The following is a 21,268-nucleotide window of genomic DNA, read 5'->3' on the forward strand; positions in this document are numbered from 1 at the left end:
CCATTCCAACCGGCCAGACAGAAAATGAATACACATATGGCAAGTTGGAAAACAGTTTAATGATCACTCACCAAAATCCATAGGAGAACTTTACATCTTTACAGGGACTAATTTTTCCACTACTGTTGCTATCACTCTGTTCTTCATGGTAGAGTGTCTCAAGTCATAATTTCTGGTTGTTTCATCTACTTAAAACCAGAAGGAAGAAACAACCTAAGTCATAGCAACTTCATGCTTCAGTGCGAAACCATTGAAGCTCTCTTGGAAAGGTTTTCTCTCTGAAAGCAGCGTCCCTGTCTAGAAGATGCTTAAGGCCCATGTACCTTCTTCCAACTAGTCAGAAACAGTTAAATGCCTCAAAATGCCCAGAGGTCCCAATATTTAGTCAAGGCAGGTATGAAACAGGCTGCATGCCTTTAGATGTGATGAGTATCAGAGTTCCGAGAAAGACATTAAAATCATCATGGAATCCTTGGAGGACCAAGATAAGAAAGCACCAGTGCGAAAGTCTCATGCAGCAGCAAGTCTGGAACCAGCACTATTCCCTTCAGTACCAGGCCTTTCTAGGCTTTGGTCTAGAAGAAGATGATTTTTTTGTGCTTTGAGTTGGGGATCTGCCCCTTCGACTTTAACCTCCGAACAGCCTCCCTCATATGTTTGGGTTGTAGTGGTGGCATTTCTCCCCACTTCTCACACACATCCAGTGCTAAACAGAGGACAAAAAGAAAAGTTTCATTGTCACACAAGGACATCATATCACATAATCCCCATAATCCTTCTTAAGCTTGCTGAGGAAATAAGCCAAGATACTGTCCCTTCTTAAGAGAATGCTATAAAACATACCACGTTAGCTTTAGTATAATGGGCAACAGTTTAAAACATAACTTCTGCTTAAAAAGAAAAAGTTTAACTGATGGGATTAGCAATACACAGCAGCTAGGTTCTTCCCTTGACAGACAGAGGGCAGGTCCCATAGGTCGTAACATCGGGGACAACTCCTCATCATATCACACTGGTCAGCACCCAGTGATTGCTTTTCTTGTGTCTTTAATTTGGCAAACAGAAATGAGCTAAGTCCATTGGAGAAAAATATGAAGTCCACTTCTGTCACCCTGGCCTGAGGACAGGAATCCAGAAAGGAGTTTTCCCAGATGTTTCCTTGCCTCTGAGTATTAAAACTTTTGAGGAATAATGGTCATGCTCTCCAGAATACAGGTGCCCCACGTGGTCAACTCCTAGTGCAAATGCAAACTCCCACAAGTGCTTTACCAGGTCCCTTAGTATAGATAGTCTTGAAAGTAAGACCACCAGAGGTTCAATCTCATGTGTATCAATAATAACTCACCTTCTTCTACCACCTCCCCGACGAAAACCTTGGAAATACCAGACATAGCAATAACAACATTCTGAGACACAGAGGTGCCCGTGATGGACTGGATCAGCTTAAAAAAGGACAAAAGATGATGATTAATATAGGCAAGAACTAGCTTTGGAATATGGTACCCCTAAGAATTTTTTTTTCCCAAGAAAGCGGAAAGTGTTTGCTAAAGGCTGGATGTTGAAATTAAGACAATTAAAACAAGGATTTGGGTGTATACTGACCTATATGTTGAGATCCTATCCCTGGAACACAAAACTCTCACTGATAATTGAAGGGCATGTTATTTTTATTTTCCTGCATGAATGATCCACCACCTTGACTAACACTCCACTCAGAATGCTTATGGACATAGCTCTCAAGTCTAGTTCAGCTCTCATAACCAATGGAAATCAAGTATAGCTGTACATCCTTACCCTCTTAATGGCTGCCTTAGGGAAGGCTGACCGGCGATACATTTCATAACGGTTCAGCTGCTCCTCCGAAAAAGAAGAAACCAGGATTCTAGACAAAGATTCAGGTAATTGAGTTGGCTTACAAGAACAAATACTTAAGATAAATTATCACTTCACTAAAAGCAAATCTCAGACAACTAGGAAAAGAATTTTCAAGGGGTCAATAGCATTAGGCTTGGTGCTTACAAGGAGTGAAGATAAAGCATTTTTACTTTTTTAAAAATTAATTTATTTGACAGAGAGAAAGCACAAGCAGGGGGAGCAGCAGGCAGAGGGAGAAGCAGGCTTCCTGCTGAGCAAGGAGCCCAATGTAGGTCTCGATCCTAGGATCCTGGGATCACGACCACTTCAACTTATGAAGGCAGATGCTCAACCAACTGAGCCACCCAGGCGCTCCAAAGCATTTTTACTCTTAAGGAACTTGAGAAAAAGTGAAACACAACTTTCCTTCTACTTTACTAAGAACAAAAACTTAAACAACAATGTTGATCACAGTATACTACACTATCTAGATTGCATGAACTGTGTTTTCAGCATGTGGCTCTCTCTCCCCGTTAACTCTACCTTACCACACATTGATGGTAAAATTTTGATGCATAAATTTTATATTCAAACCAGTAGTTTTCAACATTAACCCACTTGGGGGAAATGTTCTTAAAATATATGGAAAAGAGTTAATGCTCTTAATACTTTCAAATAAATAAAAAGCTGTATTAATTTAGAGAACGAGCAAAGGACACGAACAGGGAGTTTACAAAAATACTAATGGTGAATTCAGGGGAAAAAATAACTACTATTAACTAAAGAAATGAAAATGAAACACCGGGGCACCTGGGTGGCTCAGATGGTTGAGCGTCTGCCTTTGGTTCGTGTTGTGTTCTTGGGGTCCTGGGATGGAGCCCTGCATCGGGCTCCCTGCTTGGTGGGGAGCCTACTTCTCCCTCTCCCTCTGCTATTGCCCCTGCTTGTGCTCTCTCTCTCTCTGTCAGGTAGATAAATAACATCTTGAAAAAATAAAAAATAAAAGGATAAACTAAAATAACATTTTTCATGAACCAGACAAGTTTTTTTTTTTTTTTAAGATTTTATTTATTTATTTGACAGACAGAGATCACAAGTAGGTAGAGAGGCAGGCAGAGAGAGAGGGGGAAGCAGGCTCCCCGATGAGCAGAGAGCCCAATGCGGGGCTCGATCCCAGGACCCTGAGATCATGACCTGAGCCGAAGGCAGAGGCTTAACCCACTGAGCCACCCAGGCGCCCGAACCAGACAAGTATTATAAAGAATGGTATTTAGTAAGAATAGGAGGACACAAACTCATATCTGCTGGTAGAGTGTGAAGTATAACAACTTTTCTGGAGAAGAATCTGGAAATGTGTATGAAGAGCCTTTGAAAATATTTATACTGTCTGAACTGGCGATTGACTTCCAGGAGTTTATTTAGGAAATAAATGGACCAGTATGCAAAGATGTGCTCAAAGATACTCATCTCATCAAAATGGTGTCAAGAGAAAAAGAGAGAAAAAAAAAAAAGAACTACAGGGACTGATTAAATAATTCATCTGCATGATGGAATATAATGCAGCATTGCAACTGATGATTTATGGGTATATTTTAAAAATATTTAGCTATACATATCAAATGGTAAAAACAAGTCTGAAAACAACAACAACAATAATAACAAAAAACAGCCAAAAAACCCCAAATCTGAAAAAGTATATAATCAAATATATACCCAGGGTTAACTCTGGGTAGTGGGATTATAGGTAATTATTTTTTCCATTTCTCTATATTCTCAGAATAATTTGCATGAGCCCATACTACTTTTACAATCAGAAAACACCATGAGGGGTGCCTGGCTGGCTCAGTCCAGTGGAGTGTGTGACTCTTGATCCTGGGGTTGTGGGTTTAAGCCCCATGTTGGGTGCAGAGATTACTTAAAAATAAAATCTTAAAAAAAAAAAAAAAATAACAAAAAAACCCCACAATGAAGCTATTTCATTTTTTAAAAAAGTTACAACCTAGATATATAATTATTGACATGGAAAACATTCACCATACATAATGTGAAAAATAGGTTACAAAGAGTAACATCTTTGAAAAAAATTTTTTCTGGATATATATGTATAGAAAATATCTTAGAGCCCATACACCAGAATATTTAGTTTTTATCTCTGCTGATGTTATTTTTACTTATTTATATTTCCTTAAATGTAACACAAGATATTATTTGCTTTATTATTTTTTTAATACAAAAAAGGAAAAAAATTTAAAGGCCAAAAGAATTTATTAACTTTGTGTGGTCAAGTTAGAGTTCTGACATGGGGGAAAAAAATCAGAAAGTGACTTACTGCATCTTTTGAATCTCATCTTCATCCACTTTTTGCTTCTTCTCTTTCTTTTCTTTGGTATCTATTTTCATTTTTTTGGCTGCAGGAGTAAGTAAAGATGAGTCTTCCCTTTCAACTGCTGTTAAATCTGAGATGTCCTGACTCTTGAGCTGAAAAGATGAAAGAAACCCCATTATATATGTGACTTACTTTCCAGCCTTGGGCATGGTAAGACCTCATTCTCATTACAACACAACAAATCCATTATTCAATAGGTTTTTGATTCCAGACACTGGCGTGTACCATCATCATGAGTAAGATGCACTCTCTCCCCTAAAGAAGTTTATATAGCCCACCTGTGGAAAGAAAACCAGCCAAAGAATCCAGTTTTCCAGTTTAGCTGTGCTCATAGCTCTAGTATGTTTACAAAAGAAATGATGTGCCAAGAATCATGAAAAACACTCCCTCCCCTTGAGCCCACCTTCCTGACCTCATTCTTTAAAGGGGATGAGAGAAAAGTCCTTTCCAGCCAGCCAGCTCTTTTGCCTCTAAATCTATAGATCTCTTTTTTGCTGATGATTCCATCTGTAAAGAATATTAAAAACGAGGCACCTTCTCATCAAAACAGTGTTTCTTTGGATTTGGAACTTGAAATAGTTTTTTTTTAAAGTAACTTCTACCCCTAGCATGGGGCTCGAACTCATGACCCTGAGATCAAGAGGCACATGTTCTATTGACTGAGCCAGCCATGCGCCCCTGGATTTGGATTTGGAATTTATAAGTGAACTTCTCCCACATGTAGTGCTCATTTCTTCCTCTCACTGTATTGTATCATGCACATATTTATGTTCCATTACTAGACTGAAAACTTTTTGAAGGTAGTTTGACTCTTGTTATTTATCTCTCCCCACATAAGCCTTTAGCATAGGTTTACTCATGCTAGATGTTTAACGTCTGTTTAATAGCAATTAAAATCAAAAGACACAACAAACCTCATTAACGGGATTTAACCTGTTTTTCCCAAAGAGGAACTCACAAAAACTCATACAGGAATATGACAGGGTTGAGGTGGGGTGCCTAGGTGAAAGTGAAGGCAGTATACCTTTATTTTTTTTTTAATTTTAAAAATATTTAATTTATTCATTTGACAGATTACAGGTAGGCAGAGAGGCAGACAGAGAGAGAGGCGGAAGCAGGCTCCTCGCTGAGCAGAGAGCCCGATGTGGGTCTCTATCTCAGGACCCTGAGATCATGACCCAAGCCAAAGGCAAAGGCTTAACCCTCTGAGCCACCCAGGCACCCCGGCAGTATACCTTTAAAAACACTTTTCAAGTTCTTCTCTAGTTACCTATTTAGTACAAGTTTTCTAACCTGTGCTTCAGTTTTGATGATTTATATTTCCCCCCAAATGAGCCATTTTTCTTAGATTTTCAAATTTAAAAGATTTTGTTTATTTAATAGAGCATGAGTTGGGGGGTTGGGGGCCCCTATTTTAGAAGGGAGCCTGCCTTGGAGCTGGATCCTGGGACCTCGGGATCACAACCTGAGCTGAAGGCAGACACTTCACCAACTGAGGCACCCAGGAGCCCCTGTTATTCTTTTTCTGGTTTCTTGAGTTGGGTGCTCATTTTCAGCATCTCCTGTTTATTAATAAAAATATATAAAGCTATGAATTTTTCTTTAAATAAAGTTTTGGCCACAGGATTTAATGTACTGTTCCCTTTATTTCTTTAACCTAAAGCCTACTTTAAAAAGTTTAAAATATCCAGGTGCTAGTTTTTTTTTGGGGGGGGGAGTGAGGGTGGGGAGAAGCTTTGCATTATTAATTTTAGGTTTATTGCACTGTACTAACAGGATGTGACGTGTTTTGATTTCTGCTTTTAAGAGTTTGTGTTTTTCTTCGTGGTATGGTATGTGATCACTTTTTAAAAAAAAAGATTTTATTTCATCTTTAGAGAGAGAAAGAGAGCGCACGCGCCAAGTGAGCACACAAGAGCAGGGGGAGGGAGAAGCAGACTCCCTGATGAGCAGGGAGCCTGATGTGAGGCCAGATCCCAGGACTCTGGAATCATGACCTAAGCTGAAGGCAGCCGCTTAACAACTGGGCCATCCAGGTGTCCCTAGATGATCAATTTTTAGAAAGTGTTTCAGATAAAAAAAAATTTAACTTCTGTTGGGTGCAACTAGTGAGCTCTTTATGGGACTAAGCCAATTATTCACATCTTCTCTGTCCTTCAGATCTGTTTTAAAGGTTCCTTCTTAAAATAATTTCATCACATTTTTCTTTTTCTAAAAGTTCTTACTTTATCTTGATGCCACTTAGTGCTCTGAAAGACTGTTTCTATTTAATCCAATGTCCTGCCCCATGATCTCTTTAAGTCCCACAGAAGCTCTAAGACCCCAAAATTCTATTTCTAGAAATGGAACTGAAAGAACACCGACATCCCCGATTGATGCTCAGTTAGGCAACACTGCTGAGCTCTTCGGGTGGCACAACTGATGGGTTTGGGGTATTTATGCTGTAGAGACCTTTGGACATTAACACCCAGGTCACTGGTAATAGTTAAATGTCCAAAGAGGGTAAAAAATGGCTAATCCAGTAACTTCCTCAAAGTCTCCCTTGAAAGATTCTGCAGCATATAAATGTAAGGACCTATTTAGCCAGAGCAACTCCATCTCGGTTAAAAGCCATTTTGTTGTTTGTGCAGTGAACTTAAATTGACCCTGCCTCCCAGAGGAACTTACTTAGAAGCAAGTCTGGAAAACCAGTAAAATGTAGTCAGCTAGTTCCTGATAGCAGAGCCCAGAATACAAGGACGAGTCAAGCCAGATGGAGACATCTAATCAGTACGAAGTACTGTTTGTAACAGTGAGAAGGTCTTGCCCAAACCAAAACGACTCCATCTTGGGAAGGACCACCATCTTATTATTCACACTGAATAATTAACTGACTAAGCCTTCCTAGAAAGTACTATTTGTAACCGTTCCTGGTATGGGGTAATCTTAAATAACAAGTCACCAGACCAGATGGAACTAGCCAATCAACAAGAGACACACAAACCCGGTGGGCTAAGATACCAAGATATGGGTTGCAGTTTCACCCAATAAAAGGCAGCCTGTAAGATTGGGAGGGGTCGCTCTCTTCGGAGGCGGCCCTGACTGGTCAGTCAATTCTTAAGCCTGTAGCCTGGGGGTAGTCCGTCTCTTCGAAGGCGACCCTGACCGGTCAGTCAGTCAATTCTTGAGCCTATAAGCTGGGGGTGGTCGCTCTCTTCGGAGACGGCCAGGGCTGGTCAGTTTGACTTCTAATGCTTGGCATAGAATAAAGCTTCGCATAACTTTCACTTTGCCTCAGTCTCATTTCGTTTAATAACGGACCTAACATAATGACAAAGTTATGCTTGAGGAACATCTAGGAAAAACCATATTTCGGTCAAAGGGGTACTAGGAATCCTGGGTTCTAGCTCTTGGGCTAAGTCTTAGTGTGACATCTGATCCCTATTTCCTCACCAGAAAAACCTTGAGGCTATGTCAGAGTCCCTTAGGGGCGCCTGAGTGACTCCCTGCATAGACCAAGCCACTCCTGATTTCACGGTCGTTGAGTTCAAGCCCCACCTTGGGAATAGAATTTACTTAAAAAAAAAAAAAAAAAAAAAAACCCTCCCTTAGAAGTAGCCTTGATATCTAAGGGGAGGGAATAAAAGTATTAACCCAATGGCTGGGTGTCTAGAACCGAACCAGCATTACAGTTTTGTTTTGTTTTCTCCCTCTCCCCATCCACCTTCGCAGATCTGGAAGGAGTCATGATGAGTTCGAGTTAGCTTGGCAGGGACCAACCAGAAAGCCGGTCCAGCAAGCAGTAACAATCTCTGGCCTCATCAACACTTCTCTCCCTACCTCGCTTTCTTCGGCAGTCGCTTCTTTCAAGTCCCCATCTCCGTCCCCGTCAGTTTCCTCCGGGATTCCGTCCGTGTCGGTAGCTCCTGGGCCCCGGGGAGCAGCGGCCGTTTCATCTGGCTCCCCTGTTTCTCCTCCTTTTTCCGTGGGCGACTCGCAGGCATTATCCATAGCAGCAAGGAAAAGGGGAGAGATCGCAGTCCTGACAGCTCTGGAGCTCCCGACCTAGTGTAATACAGCAGCCCGCAAGCTTACTTCCTGTCGTCGCGCTATGATAACATCACTTCTACGGGTCCTCGGAGGGGACAGTTTGAAGCCCGCGTAGTAGACTTCGGGGCTCCGTTTTAACTCTGAATTGGTTGGTGGCGGATGGAAAGGGAGGATTCAGGGTACAAAATTCAGTTTGTGGATTTTCCTTCCACGTTGGGAAATCAGCATTTGTAAAGGATAGTTGTATTGTTTACTGAAGGACTCCCCCGCTTCCCCGAAACTTCTGCCTTTCTAAAAACGTAGTTAACTCCTTAATCCGCTTTCTTCAGAGTAAAGTTTGGGGACGGGAGAAAACTCAATTCCGTCATCGCCCGTGTAGTGGGATGCGGCTATCTGATAAAACTTAGGCAGGGACTCAACCTCGTACATTTCAGTTGGGTAGAGACCATGGGCCTGTGTGAGTCTCCAGCATTTCTCTTCGGTTCTTTAAATACCTTAAAAATAAATAAATAAAAATAAATAAATCATATGGTTTGAACAGAATTGATCCAATCCATTTGAATCCAATCCACAACTTTTGACCGCTTACTTCGAGCTAGGAACAGTTCTAGTAGCAAAAACACATAGTTTCTACCCAATAAAGCGAGTTTTCCAGTTCACCAGTCCTCAAGATTGAGGTCGGTTTCACAAACGTGACTTCTTATGTCAGTTTAGTTAATCTTATCAAAAGCAAGAGGAAGCAAATCCTGCTGGGAAGGGAGGTCTTCTTCTTCTTCTTCAACTTTTTTGCACTATTCACTTTAACAAGCCATTTCAGAGACTGGGGCCATGAAGAAGTAGAGATGTTTCTATTTAAAATTCTTCCTCTCTTCCCTCATTGAGGTACGGGGCGGTGCATTTTATTTACCTCTGCATCATTAGGTCTCCACATTCACCACATATTTAACTTACACGTGCTGAAAGAATGGGCTTGGAAATGTAGGTGCGCGTTACCATATTTCTCTCTTTGTTTCTACGCTGCCTGGGTGAATTTACCATATTTCCTGAGGGCTCCCAAAACCTTTGGTGAAGGAGCGCACTTTGGTAGGCGCATACAGGTGGGACCCGTTTGCTCCCTTCCACCTGTACAGCGGGTATCTACAAGGCGTTTTCCTCTTGCCCCCGGAGGCCTATCCCGCATATCCGGGTCTATTTCCCGCAGACCAAAGACACCTGTACCCGCCGGCCGAGCCCCGCCCAGCTAGGTGGGCAAGGGGGCGGGGCGCGGGGGCGCGGTGACGCGTGACGCCAGATCCCGGAAGTGACGCGCTCTTGGGGCGAAAAGGCGGGGGGGACGGGGGTGGTGTCCCCGGCCGGTTTGGGGGGTGCGTTGCCCGGAGACGGAAAGTTTGGGAGCCGGAGCGGGCTCGGCCGCAGCCCCGGGAAGGGGGTCCAGGGGGCGGTGGCCCTGGGGATGGGGAAGGAGCAGGAGCTGCTGGAGGCAGCCCGCACAGGGCACCTCCCGGCCGTAGAGAAGCTGCTGTCCGGGAAGCGGCTCTCCTCAGGCTTCGGGGGCGGCGGCGGCTCCTCCGGGAGCGGCGGCGGCGGCGGTGGCCTCGGGTCCTCGAGCCATCCCCTCTCCAGTCTGCTCAGGTGAGTAACGCCCCGGGGCTGGACGGCCGCCCGGAGACCCCCTCTCCCCCGCCCGTCTTCTGGGTCTCCAGAGAGGTCCGCGCTTCTGAGACCCGACCGGGTGGGTTTGCTGGGTGCCCCGGGTCGAGGGCGGGCGGCCCACGGGGCGAGGAGCGCGGGTGCGGGTCTGCGCGGCGCCGGGCTCTCGTCTCGCATCCTGACCCAGCTGAGGAGAATGGTGGGAGTGCCCAGGTGGCAGCCGCCGGCCGCCGCATGGCACAGCCCGGCTTCACCCTCGCCCGCTGTAGGGTGCCAACTGTCCTGTCTCACAAGCCACTTTAGAGCAAAGAAGTATTTATTTCAAATATCCCTCACCTCCTGCAGAATCTTCCACGCCTTGCAGAATCTCGCCGCTCACCTGGAGGAAATTCTCTTGATTCCCCTTCCACCACGCTCCGCAGGACCTAGCTTTTGTTTATATTAACATTGTGTCTGGATTTATTACGTTCAAAGTATAACTTTAGTCCCTCTTGTGTTTAAAGCTCAAATTCTAGCTCGTTGTAGTGAACCTCACTGGATTAGTCTGCTAAGTGGCATATGCAGGATTCATTAAGGGGTTTACTCGTCAAGAAACAAAGCTTTAGAAAGCCTGGTTTAGGAAGCTCAGGGGTGCTTTAAAGTTCTCTGAGACCTGTTGTTAAACCCTTGAATCTGGAGATGTATCGATTTTGAGAGAAAAAGGTCACTTTTGCATGGCTTGGAGGGGGGAATTGGATGTGCTTTGTCAGTGTGAGTAAAATGTGTTTGTTCAGCAGCACTTTCATTGCCTGTTTTCTTTTCCTTCCTTGTTCTTTTGAGGTTTTTAAGAAGTGGAAGTTCATTTAGAAATGGCTTTGTTGGCTTTTGTTCCCCCTTAGTTTATGTAACTTCAATTTGAGTGAGCTTGGACCAAAGCAGCCCAAGGGCCTGATATATTGTTAGGTATTAAGCACTGAGTACAAACCGAGGTCTACACAGGAAGATTTTTAAAAAGCAGTATAAGAGAAGAACTGTCCCCAGGAGTTCTTTTGGGGAGGTTAAAACCAGTGCTCTTTGCTGCCCTTTCTCCAGCTCCTAGAACAATGCTGTCACACAGTTGGTACTCAGGATTCATTGAATGAATAAAAGTATCTCTTAGAGGATGACAAATTTCTAAATAGGCTGATGGTGGTACTGGCAGTAATTGTTAGTAGTTCAGAGAAATGAGGCATAACTTTGGGAATGAGATAGAGACCAGAGCTTCCAGGAGGAGGACTTCAGCTGGCTTTGAAGGATGTGAAGATTTAGATAGGTGAAGTACAGTGAGAGCATTCCAGGCTGGGAAGCCATGATCAGAGGCAGAAGCAGGAAAGGAAACTTATCTGGTGCTAGTGGGGCACTAGAAGAACTTCCTGCCTGTAGCCTCAAGTGGTTGGGCATGATAAAGGGTAATAATAATGAATGGGGTATACTATCATCTTTCAGAGTGACTTAGTCTTTCTTAAGTTTATAGTCCCAGTCCCTAGAGCAGTGCCTGACAACTGATGGGTATTCATTAGATTTTTTTTTTAAGATTTTATTTATTTATTGTTGAGGAAAAGAGAACATGAGCAGGGGGAGAGGAGCTGAGGCAGAGAGAGAAGCAGGCTCCCCACTGAGCAGAGAGCCCAATGCATTACTTGATCCCAGGACCCTGAGATCATGACCTGAGCTGAAGGCAGATGCTTAACTGACGGAGCCACCCAGGCACCCCTTAAAAGATGTACTTCAAATGCATACATTCGGTTTCATATCTTCCCTGGATTACTCCCCCGCCCAACCCCTGCATTACTTTGATATATCTGTAGTTCTGATGTCTGAGAGATGAGAGAAAGACTATACAAGTTTGGAGGTGACTATCTTTAATTAGCTGAATAGTGTAGCATTTGGAGGTTTGCCAGAAATACCTTAACCCCTAGTATATCCTGCTGAAGTGAGAAACTTTCAAATACCTCCCACCTTCAAGTACGGATCAAATTACTTTTACGGCTCACACTCAGAGACTGTTGAAATTTTGCTGAGGATTTCGCTGCCATGTAGTTAAGCAAGACTAGGAAATCTTTGTTGACCACAGCATTTTTACTTTGGGCCTCATGCTAAAATGTCCAGTCTCTTGTCATAAAGTGTGCATGTATCTCCATTTCCTTGCATAAGACAGCTGACCCCTGACTTGCTCTTGTGTCTCTTATGGAGATGGTAGGTGGCCTAAGAGCAGCCCCAGCCTGTCATCCCTGGGATTCCTAGGGGCAGGGAGGCTCTGCAGGCACTAGTTACACTAGGTGTGTCATTAATTAGAGGTGATTCTTGTTCAACCTAGTGAAAGATTTCTGAGCAGCTGACACTATATTTAAATAATCCCTAGGTCAGCATGTCCTCCCTTTTTAGGTTTGGGAATTTCCCTGTCCCACACTCCCCACCTCCAAAGACCCTTAACAAGAGCTGTGGAATCATAGCTTCAGATCTGGCCTTTACATTAGCTGCCGTACCCCACCCTCACTAGTAGTGCCACTGCAACATGTGTCTGTCCAGCTGTTTGACCAAGAAAAGCTGGCACGAATGGGAGCTTACAGCTGCAGTGGATATAAATGTTCTAAACCAATACGTGTGTTTGCCCCATTCATCTATTTATGAGCCCCCCCCCCCAGTTCCACAAAGGTTTTATGTTTATTCTTAAGCTACAGAATGCTCCCTCTCTCACCCCATCTCTTTATTCCTACACTTCTTGGGCTTAGGTCTTAACTTCTTAAAGCCCTCCCTAATGACCCTAATACACACAGATCTCTCAGGCTTCTACTTGTTTGGAACCCATCATCTGGAGTGTACAGTAGCTCACTGGCTTATACTTTACTTGGCTAGCTTTCCTAGTTTATTGCTTTGTCCTGTTAGTATAATAGTTACCTATAGTAACACTCACCAGTTGAGAATGTACCAGAGAATCAGAAAGTCAGCAAAAACTTTTAGGGAAAAAAAGTTGTTATAGGGACACCTGGGTGGCTCAGTGGGTTAAAGCCTCTGCCTTCGGCTCAGGTCATGGTCTCAGGGTCCCGGGATCGAGCCCCACATTGGGCTCTCTGCTCAGTGGGGAGCCTGCTTCCCCCTCTCTCTCTGCCTGCCTCTCTGCTTACTTGTGATCTCTCTCTGTCAAGTAAATAAATAAAATCTTTAAAAAAAAAAAAAAGTTGTTATAAACTTCATGTCTTTTGGACCTTCACGTATTTACTACATATTTATTCCAAGGCAGTACAGTATATTGTTCCGCAGTCCGCCTGCCTGAATTCACAGTATACTCCCCCCAGAGACTAGCTGCTTGATTTTATACAAATTATGCACCTGCTTGGAGCCTCAATTTCTACATCTGTAAAATGGGGACAGTATTGTTTGTGTTGTAAGTATCATCTTAGATACTGTGTGTAAGATACTTCCATAGTTTCTTGTGGAATGCTCATTGTAAATGCTCCCTGTTAACCATCCTCAGGTCAGTTCAGCCCGTGCAGTTTTGCCATACCATCCCTGCTGTATGGAAAGTACCATGCCAGACATATTATAAATGAGGTTATTTAACACTTCAGAGTGTGTTTTCTGGGCTATGGCAGATTAGAGATAGTACATAAGGGAGATCGCCTGCTTAGGTAGGCGCATTAGTGATGTTCGTTTATCTAGTGTTTACCTGTCATCTACTTTGTGCCCAGGCGGATTGCTATGTGTGCTGCAAAGTTTAGCTCAGACCCAGGACATAGTAGGTACTTAAAATTAGCCCCTCTCCTGATACATGGTCTGTTTCCTTATGGCATTTATAGCAGCATATGTCTGTGTGACCAACTGACAAAATAAGAGTAAAAGCAATTAAAATCTATCATAATTTTTCCCCACTAGTAATTTGAGACTATTAACTTAGATGTGCATAGCCCTACACACTTGCTTATGCCCCAGGCATCATTGTACTGTACCTTAGTGCTTTAATTTCTGTTTATTATGACTCTTAGCCATCAGATACAGATGAAATTATATTCAGTGTAGCATGTTAATGGAAGTAGGAAGAACATATTTTAGTTTTTTTATCCAAAATGATTCAAATATAATTTTTGTTACTTAAAAAAGCAGCAACAGATTATTTAAAAGCATAGTTACCTGAAATGTCTAGTCCTAGAAAGATTCTGGGTGGCATGAATTTTGCTTTATATAATATGATTTTCATTTTCTGATTGTTGAACAGATGTATGCCTTCAGTCAGTACCTTGGAACAGGCACTGTGTTAAACTTCTGTTTAACTCATGGTGTTTTTCAGCCTGCGCACAAATTCTCATGTAATGCAGAGTTTGATATGTTGGTGGTCATACTGAAACTACTGATTTCCAGGAAAGCAAATTCTAGATGAGAAGACAGTAAGATTTGGGTGGAAGTGAATTCTATCTACTAAAGGGCAAAAATACCTGAGAAAAGGAAATGTTGTAAGAAAACATCATATATTAAAAGTATATAGAATTATGAGGTAAATACTGATATATGTGAACGATATAAAGTGAAATGCAGGGGCCTTTGGGTGGCTCAGTGGGTTAAGCCTCTGCCTTTGGCTCAGGTAATGGTCTCAGGGTCCCGGGATCGAGCCCCGCATTGGGCTCTCTGCTCAGCAGAGAGCCTGCTTCTCCCTCTCTCTCTGCCTGCCTCTCTGCCTACTTGTGACCTCTGTCCACCAAATAAATAAATAAAATTAAAAAAAAAGTGAGATGCATTTCTGAGGGTTCAGAAGCACAGAGAAACTAAACCAAAGGCTAGCATGAAGGAATAGATTATATCATGGTTTAGGGGAATTCTGTACTTAATTTCTCAAGCTTAAGAGTGAATAAGAAAAGAAACCAAGGAGGCTTACTGGAGAAATCGGAAAATTTATAGACCTTAGCATTAAATGTGGCTATAAATTGGGTTTTACTCTACGTTTTGGGTGGTGGGGGAGACTGTCCAGAAATAGCTACAGTTTGCCAAAATAAGAAATACTTTTTGAAATAAGGAATGAAGAATGAAAGCTTTTGAAAAATGGACCCCACTTTGGGGAGAATAAAAAGTTCTTCCAATATCAGAAGATATGACAACTTATTCATTGGTTTTTAAGAAAGATTCCTAATATTTATGTCAGGAATTCAGACTTAAAAAAAAAAAAATGGTTAACATAACCATTCCATTGAAGTGGTCCTTCAAAGTTCACTCCCCAGAATGATTGTGTAGCTTGGCAAGACAGCTTTTCTCATGATGGCCCTGTTACTTTTGTCATCCCATGGAGTCAGATTTCTTTTGAATAATACCTAACTTGAGCAAAATGATTTTAACATCCTAAGGAAGAGGACAGTGCTGACTAAGGACTATAGAATGCAAGGTCCTGAAGCAGGGTCTCATGGGTTTATGTGATCTAATTTCTCGTTCTTTCCAGTGAACGCAACAAAATAAAACCAAACACAACTATCCGTTAGGATAACAGTTTTCGAGATCTTACACTAAACACTCTTAATTCATTAAAAATGGTTTTTAAAGAACTTCTTAATATATCTTTTAAAGTATGATTTTATTGGGATAGCGGTCCTTTCCCTTTATTTTGGAATTGCTGTATATTTTTGCTTTCTGTAAAGCAGAATATGATTTTTTGTGTGGTTATTTTATATCTAAAAATAATGCCTATCTTAAACTAAGAAAGGCATGTACTTGTAGAAAAAGATAAATTTAACAGAAGTTTGAAAAGTCAGACATTTCCCTTTTTCTGAATTCTCCCAATTTAAGTTCGGCTTTTTACCGTCTTAGTTACGAAAATTAGAGACTGGACACAGTGAAACAGTCTTGTGGTCTGAAGAATTTGATTTGTATCCAGTCAGCTTAAACATATTCACTTGTCCTGGGAGATTGTGGTCCCAGTGAAAGTTGCATCCTTGGCCAGAAAAATCCCTTCAGAAGGCTCTTTTTTTCCTCTTGGTATGCTCACCCCAAACAGCTTTGAATTTTGGTTTGCAAAAAGGAAATTAAGGCTGTTTCTACCCTAGTTTACAGGAGGGAAAGTAAAGTACTGGGTTTTATAGCCCAGAGACACCAAGGAAACCCCAAAAGTAGATAGTGGAGAGTTTGTTCTTGGAAATGTCAGGCTCTCCTGTGGGTAGGAACTTGGTCTCTTCTGGACAGCTCTCAGAAAATGTTCCACACACTGATTTCCAAAAGATTACTGGGAGATTTTCTGTGGTGTAGAAAATTACATTGTTACGTTGATAGAACATCTTCAAATAACTTTGGTGTGGTTAGAGTTAATGGTAGTAATACTAGGAATTATATGTTATGGCTTCGTATTTATCTTTTCTTAGTAATTTGTAGATCAAGTTTGTTTAGTTTACAAATCAAAAAGAGTTTTTAAAACGAGTCAGTTGTCTCTGCTTAACTTGTGATATCATTACCACTATTAAAAGTGGTGGGGAAAATCCAGGAAGCAGAACTGCCCCCTGACTTGCTTAACTAGCGAGGGATATAGCATGGCTCCTGAAGGTCAGGGTCTGATGCAGCTCTGCCTTGTGAGGTAGGCAAGTTATGTAACCTCTCTGAGCATCTGTGTCTTCATATGTATGTGTATAATGGGCCTGGAATAGTATGTACTTCCTGAAGCAGCATCACATGAGCTAAAATATGGAAGGCAACATAATGCCTGGCACATGGCCAAAGACTTGGTAAACCTTGGCTGTAAAATCATCTGATGGGAGCCCAGTGCTTGCCGCCTTTGATTAAACGGAATGATTTCTATTGATGCCATTTCAAAATGTATAATAATTGATAGCAGAAGCTCCCAGACTTTTTAAATGTGAGTCCCATTTTTAGAAGCAAATGGTAATAGTGGCAAATTACAAACTGATACAGATCTTCAATCTTTTGTCTGAAACTGTGGGGTTTAGTATCCAAAATTTTGGGGTTGTTGGAGAGTAATAGCAAGCTGCTAGTAGAATCTGGGTCATCACTCTGAAACGTATTACCACAGTGAAATCTGTCAATATTCACAGTAAAAGGGATAAATTTGAAGAAGCTCTGTATCAGTTTAAGGCAGGTTTTATACCTGACTACTTTGCCACTAACTTTAAAAAATTTGTTTTCAGAGATTTCTAGATATCTGAATTGTAAATAAGGGATCATAGATCTTTGTATTTATTATAAAAAATTGCTAGATACGTGAAAGCACACAGAAGGAAATAAAATCTTCTGTAATTCCACCACCTAAAGGAATTAACTGTTTCAATTTTGGTGTTCATTCTTGGTCTTTTTTTCTGTAAAGTTTTTTTGTTTTTTTGTTTAGTTTTGTTTTGAGCAGAAATGACATTGTTCTGTATGTACTTTGTCTCAGAACTTCATTTAATATATTATAAACACCTTCCTATCATTTTCTCTTCAACTTCATTTTATTTTTTTTTTTAAAGAGTTTATTTATTTGACAGACAGAGATCACAAGTAGGCAGAAAGGCAGGCACAGAGAGAGGAAGGGACACAGGCTCCCTGCTGAGCAGAGAGCCCGATGCGGGACTCGATCCCAGAACTCTGGGATCATGACCTGAGCTGAACGCAGAGGCTTTAAGCCACTGAGCCACCCAGGTGCCCCTTCAACTTCATTTTAAATGAATAAGTGGTATTCCACAGTGGGTATGGACTGTAATTTACTTAGTCCCTCTTCCGCCATTAGACATGCATTTGTTTTTAGTTTTCTGCTATTGGAACAGTACTGGGATGCACTGTCATGTATATAACATTTTGTGCACACTCATGCTTATAACATTTATATACTCAAAATAGTAGATGTAATTTGAGTATTCAACCATTGCAAAAACCCCATATGCCATTGTATTTGAGGACTCTTACAGTAATTCAAATGCCCCTTACATCTCCTGGGTCCTTCTGATTGGAAAGTAATGAAGTAATGTACTGATCTATGGCTGCTAAATGTTACTTATATTTAGAAAGTTACCTTTGTGCAGGCATAAGATTTTTAATGGTCAAGTTGGGGCCTCTCGGGTCCTTCTTCAGAGGCTAATGTTTAGTAGAGGGCCATTAATAACACAAATGCAAGGAGCAACATGCTCCGAGAAAAACAAGACAAAAGCCATTTTCTTTTGTTCTAGTTTTTATTATGGGAAATTTCAAACATATGGAAGTCAAGAGAATAAAATAATGAATCCTTGTGTACCGTGTGTACTTGTAAGACAATTACCAGCTTCTTACCAATTTTGTTTCTTTTTAATCAGGTCTCCAACTTAATTATTTTGAAGAGAATCCCGTATGTCTTATTACTCAGTACATGTCTTTAAAAGATAAGGACTCTTTAAATATTCACAATACGGTTGTCACATCTAGAAAATGGCAGTTTCTTAAAACCATCAGATGTTTAGTTACAGTTCAAATTTTCCATATTGTCTAAAATATTTTATATTTTACAGCTGGTTTGTTCAACTCTATATCCAAACAAGGCCCAAACTTTGTATTCATTTGCTATATCTCCCAGTCTCTTTAGCTCTCTGGGTTTCATCTCTGTAAATTTTTTCTTCAGTTTATTTGTTGAACAAAAAAAGGTATTGTGCCCATTTCCCACAGTGTGGGTTTTGCTGATTGCATCTCTGAGGTATCACGTAACATGTTCATCTGTCCCTTGTAGTTCCTGTAAGCTGGAAATCAGATCGGGAGACTTGTTTTCATTCAGGTTCTGAGTTTTTGGCAAGATTTATTCCTGGGGGTGCTGTGTACTTTCTTCATTTAGTCTTTATTTTTTTTCGTGATATTGGCAACCATTGGAGATCACTGCCTTGATCCATTTTGCCTTCACTTATTAACTAGAAGACTTTTTTTTTTTTAAAAGATTTTATTTATTTATTTGACAGAGAGAGAGATCACAAGTAGACAGAGAGTCAGGCAGAGAGAGAGAGGGAAACAGGCTCCCTGCTGAGCAGAGATCCCGATGCGGAACTCGATCCCAGGACCTTGAGATCATGACCTGAGCCGAAGGCAGGGGCTTAACCCACTGAGCCACCCAGGCGCCCTAGAAGACTTTTTTTTTTTTTAAGGGAGAGAGAGAATGCAAGTGGGAGCAGGGCAGGGGCACAGGGAGAGGGAGAGAGAATCTTAAGCAGGCTCCATGCTCAGTGCAGAACCCGACATGATCTCATGACCCTGAGATCATAACCTGAGCCTAAATCAAGAGTTGGACACTTAACCGACTGTGCCACTTGGTACCCCCAATAATACCTTTTAAAAATGTGCTCTAAGACAAGACTGACAGCTTTACTTTAGTATGAAAAGAAATTGAATTGGTTTATAATGAGTAGGTGTTATGTGTGTTTGTGTATTTTACTTGAGTGATATTTCCTAGTTTGCGCTGGTTCATCTGGCCATTTACAAATCATGTGTTCTAATCTTTGAAAGTGTAGATCAGCTAGCTTCTAATCTTTGTTCTCTCTTTAGTTTCATGCTGGCTGTGGATGGTCCTATAGATGACAAAGCCTTAAAAAAGATACTGTAGGGATAGGGACTTAAGTAATCAAATTTTCTTAGGTTGCGCTTTTGGAAGACCAATTTTATTTTATTTTTTTAAAAAGATTTTATTTATTTATTTGACAGATCACAAGTAGGCAGAGAGGCAGGCAGAGAGAGAGAGGGGAAGCAGGCTCTCTGCTGAGCAGAGAGCTCCATCCCAGGATCCTGAGATCATGACCCAAGCCGAAAGCAGAGGCTTTAGCCCGTTGAGCCACCCAGGTGTCCCCTGGAAATGGTTTTCCCACCAGCTTTATGGGTTGGCTCTAGATAAGAAGGTGGATGTGTCAAGCTGAGTTGCTATTTAGATTATTCAGTCTCATTTGTTACTCTGGATATGTTTTATGGTGTTACACTTTCTACATGAGCATTGAAGAATCCACTGAATTGTCTTTCATTAAGTATACCAGCACATTTCTCTGTGTAATTATTGTTGATTTCTTTTATCGCATTGGGAGTGTCCGTTCACAGCTCTGATTTTGAGTTCCTGTTCTGACATCTGTGTGTTTTCTTTGCTTGGTTAGGAGCTCAACTATATACAAAAGCATTTCTTTTGTTACCTTTTTGTCATTGATTTTATGTATTTCAAGTAGGGGTGGGTGGTTCGGATCTGGGTCCTTCTGCCTTGGCCCAGATTCCCTCCTTTGACTAGCCATACACACGGTGCATTGTGGAGTCAATTTAAAAGTGATAAAAGCAGCACATAGAACCATTTTTTTTTCTTTTTTCTTTTTGACAGTTGCTGGGACAGTTAGCATTCTACTTTAGAGATTTTGACCTCTCTTAGTCAATGACAGCATCCAGCGCTATTATACTGACTGATTTCCCGGCACTTTCACGTTGGGCTCTCAGATTCCTTAGAGAGCATTTTCATTAGTTAAGATGAAAAAATGAAAATAAAAGTAAGAGAAATAAACTGAACTTCCAGCATGGTTGAGTTGGATGGTGCATGGTTCTTACCAAGACTGAGGCTGTGGCTCTGTCTCCAGGTGATGGGATCCATCCTTTGTCATGATAACACTGCATGCTTATCCCTGGCCGTGGTGACTAGAGGCAACATGATATATGGGATTAGCCAAGCCTTTTACTGTGCCTGGAAAAGCCCCTCCAAACCACCTATAATACCAGTAGTCAGCATACATCAAACGTTCACTGATAGTGGAGTAGTAGCATTGATTTTTACATTTGGAAGGCATTATCAAGTGCTTGTCTTTCCTAGGATTAAGGAAGTAAAAATTTCTTATTGTCCATCCTGTTGTGCATTTTGTGACTTTCAGCTTTGCACATGTACAGTTAGATCTCCTAATTAGAATCGTTTTCAGTCACAGCAGAAGTTTAAAGTCTCAGGGATTTTTATTTTTTTTAAGGCACATTCTGTTGTTAAAGATTGGAACGTCTTTAGTCTTACCTGTGAAAGGTAGACAGAGTGGTACTGTTACTTGAGGTATCAGCCATTATAGAAAACACAAGCTAGTTTATTTGGAGGTGGTACTTTATTTAACCTCAGAAGATCCTTCTTAAAGGGTTTCTCTGCTTGTGTCACAAGCCTTCTTCTCTGAGTAAACCAACCTGTTGACTTTGTTTCCTTTCACCTGAGTAAGCATTCGTGGTGATTTTCCATTGTTTCCTTTAAACACAACCCATTTCTCTGGTTATTTTACCTTTTGAATTATTGTCAAGATCCACTAAAAAGAATTTCAGTGACCAGGAGAGTTTACAAAACACATCAGTTCAGGGCTATTTATGTGAATCATTGTAAGATTCTTAGGCCTTCTTTGTTTGCTTTTAGATCTTTAGCTCTTC

General features: G+C 41.4%; 2 protein-coding genes across 11 annotated transcripts in view; one reads left to right on the top strand and one right to left on the bottom strand.

Annotated features, from left to right (window-relative positions):
• Positions 1 to 39: 39 nt before the first annotated feature.
• Positions 40 to 8,711, bottom strand: TAF11 (TATA-box binding protein associated factor 11). 2 transcript variants are annotated; one of them, XM_004770665.3, is made up of 5 exons: positions 8,060 to 8,679; positions 4,184 to 4,332; positions 1,795 to 1,882; positions 1,346 to 1,442; positions 40 to 706 (listed from the first exon to the last, which is right to left on the bottom strand). In XM_004770665.3, the coding sequence occupies exons 1-5, from the start codon at positions 8,228 to 8,230 to the stop codon at positions 576 to 578; spliced, it is 636 nt and encodes a 211-aa protein (XP_004770722.1). In that variant the 5' UTR covers positions 8,231 to 8,679; the 3' UTR covers positions 40 to 575. The 2 variants fall into 2 exon arrangements, with proteins under 2 accessions (XP_004770722.1, XP_004770723.1); XM_004770666.3 differs by lacking the exon at positions 1,346 to 1,442 and having other exon boundaries at positions 650 to 706; positions 8,060 to 8,711.
• Positions 8,712 to 9,565: 854 nt separating this feature from the next.
• ANKS1A (ankyrin repeat and sterile alpha motif domain containing 1A) overlaps positions 9,566 to 21,268 on the top strand; it is a 178,878-nt gene continuing 167,175 nt past the window's right edge. For 4 of the 9 annotated variants that reach the window (XM_045074734.1, XM_045074737.1, XM_045074736.1 and 1 more), the window contains exon 1: positions 9,567 to 9,901. In XM_045074734.1, the coding sequence (XP_044930669.1) occupies positions 9,723 to 9,901 (179 nt within the window). In that variant the 5' untranslated portion in view covers positions 9,567 to 9,722. Of the gene's footprint in view, positions 9,902 to 21,268 lie in introns of all 9 variants that reach the window. The other 5 variants (XM_045074738.1, XM_045074740.1, XM_045074741.1 and 2 more) reach the window with 2 other exon arrangements.

Source organism: Mustela putorius, unplaced genomic scaffold (genome assembly GCF_011764305.1).
Source record: "Mustela putorius furo isolate JIRA1106 unplaced genomic scaffold, ASM1176430v1.1 tig00000135_pilon_pilon_pilon, whole genome shotgun sequence".
Lineage (NCBI taxonomy): Eukaryota > Metazoa > Chordata > Mammalia > Carnivora > Mustelidae > Mustela > Mustela putorius.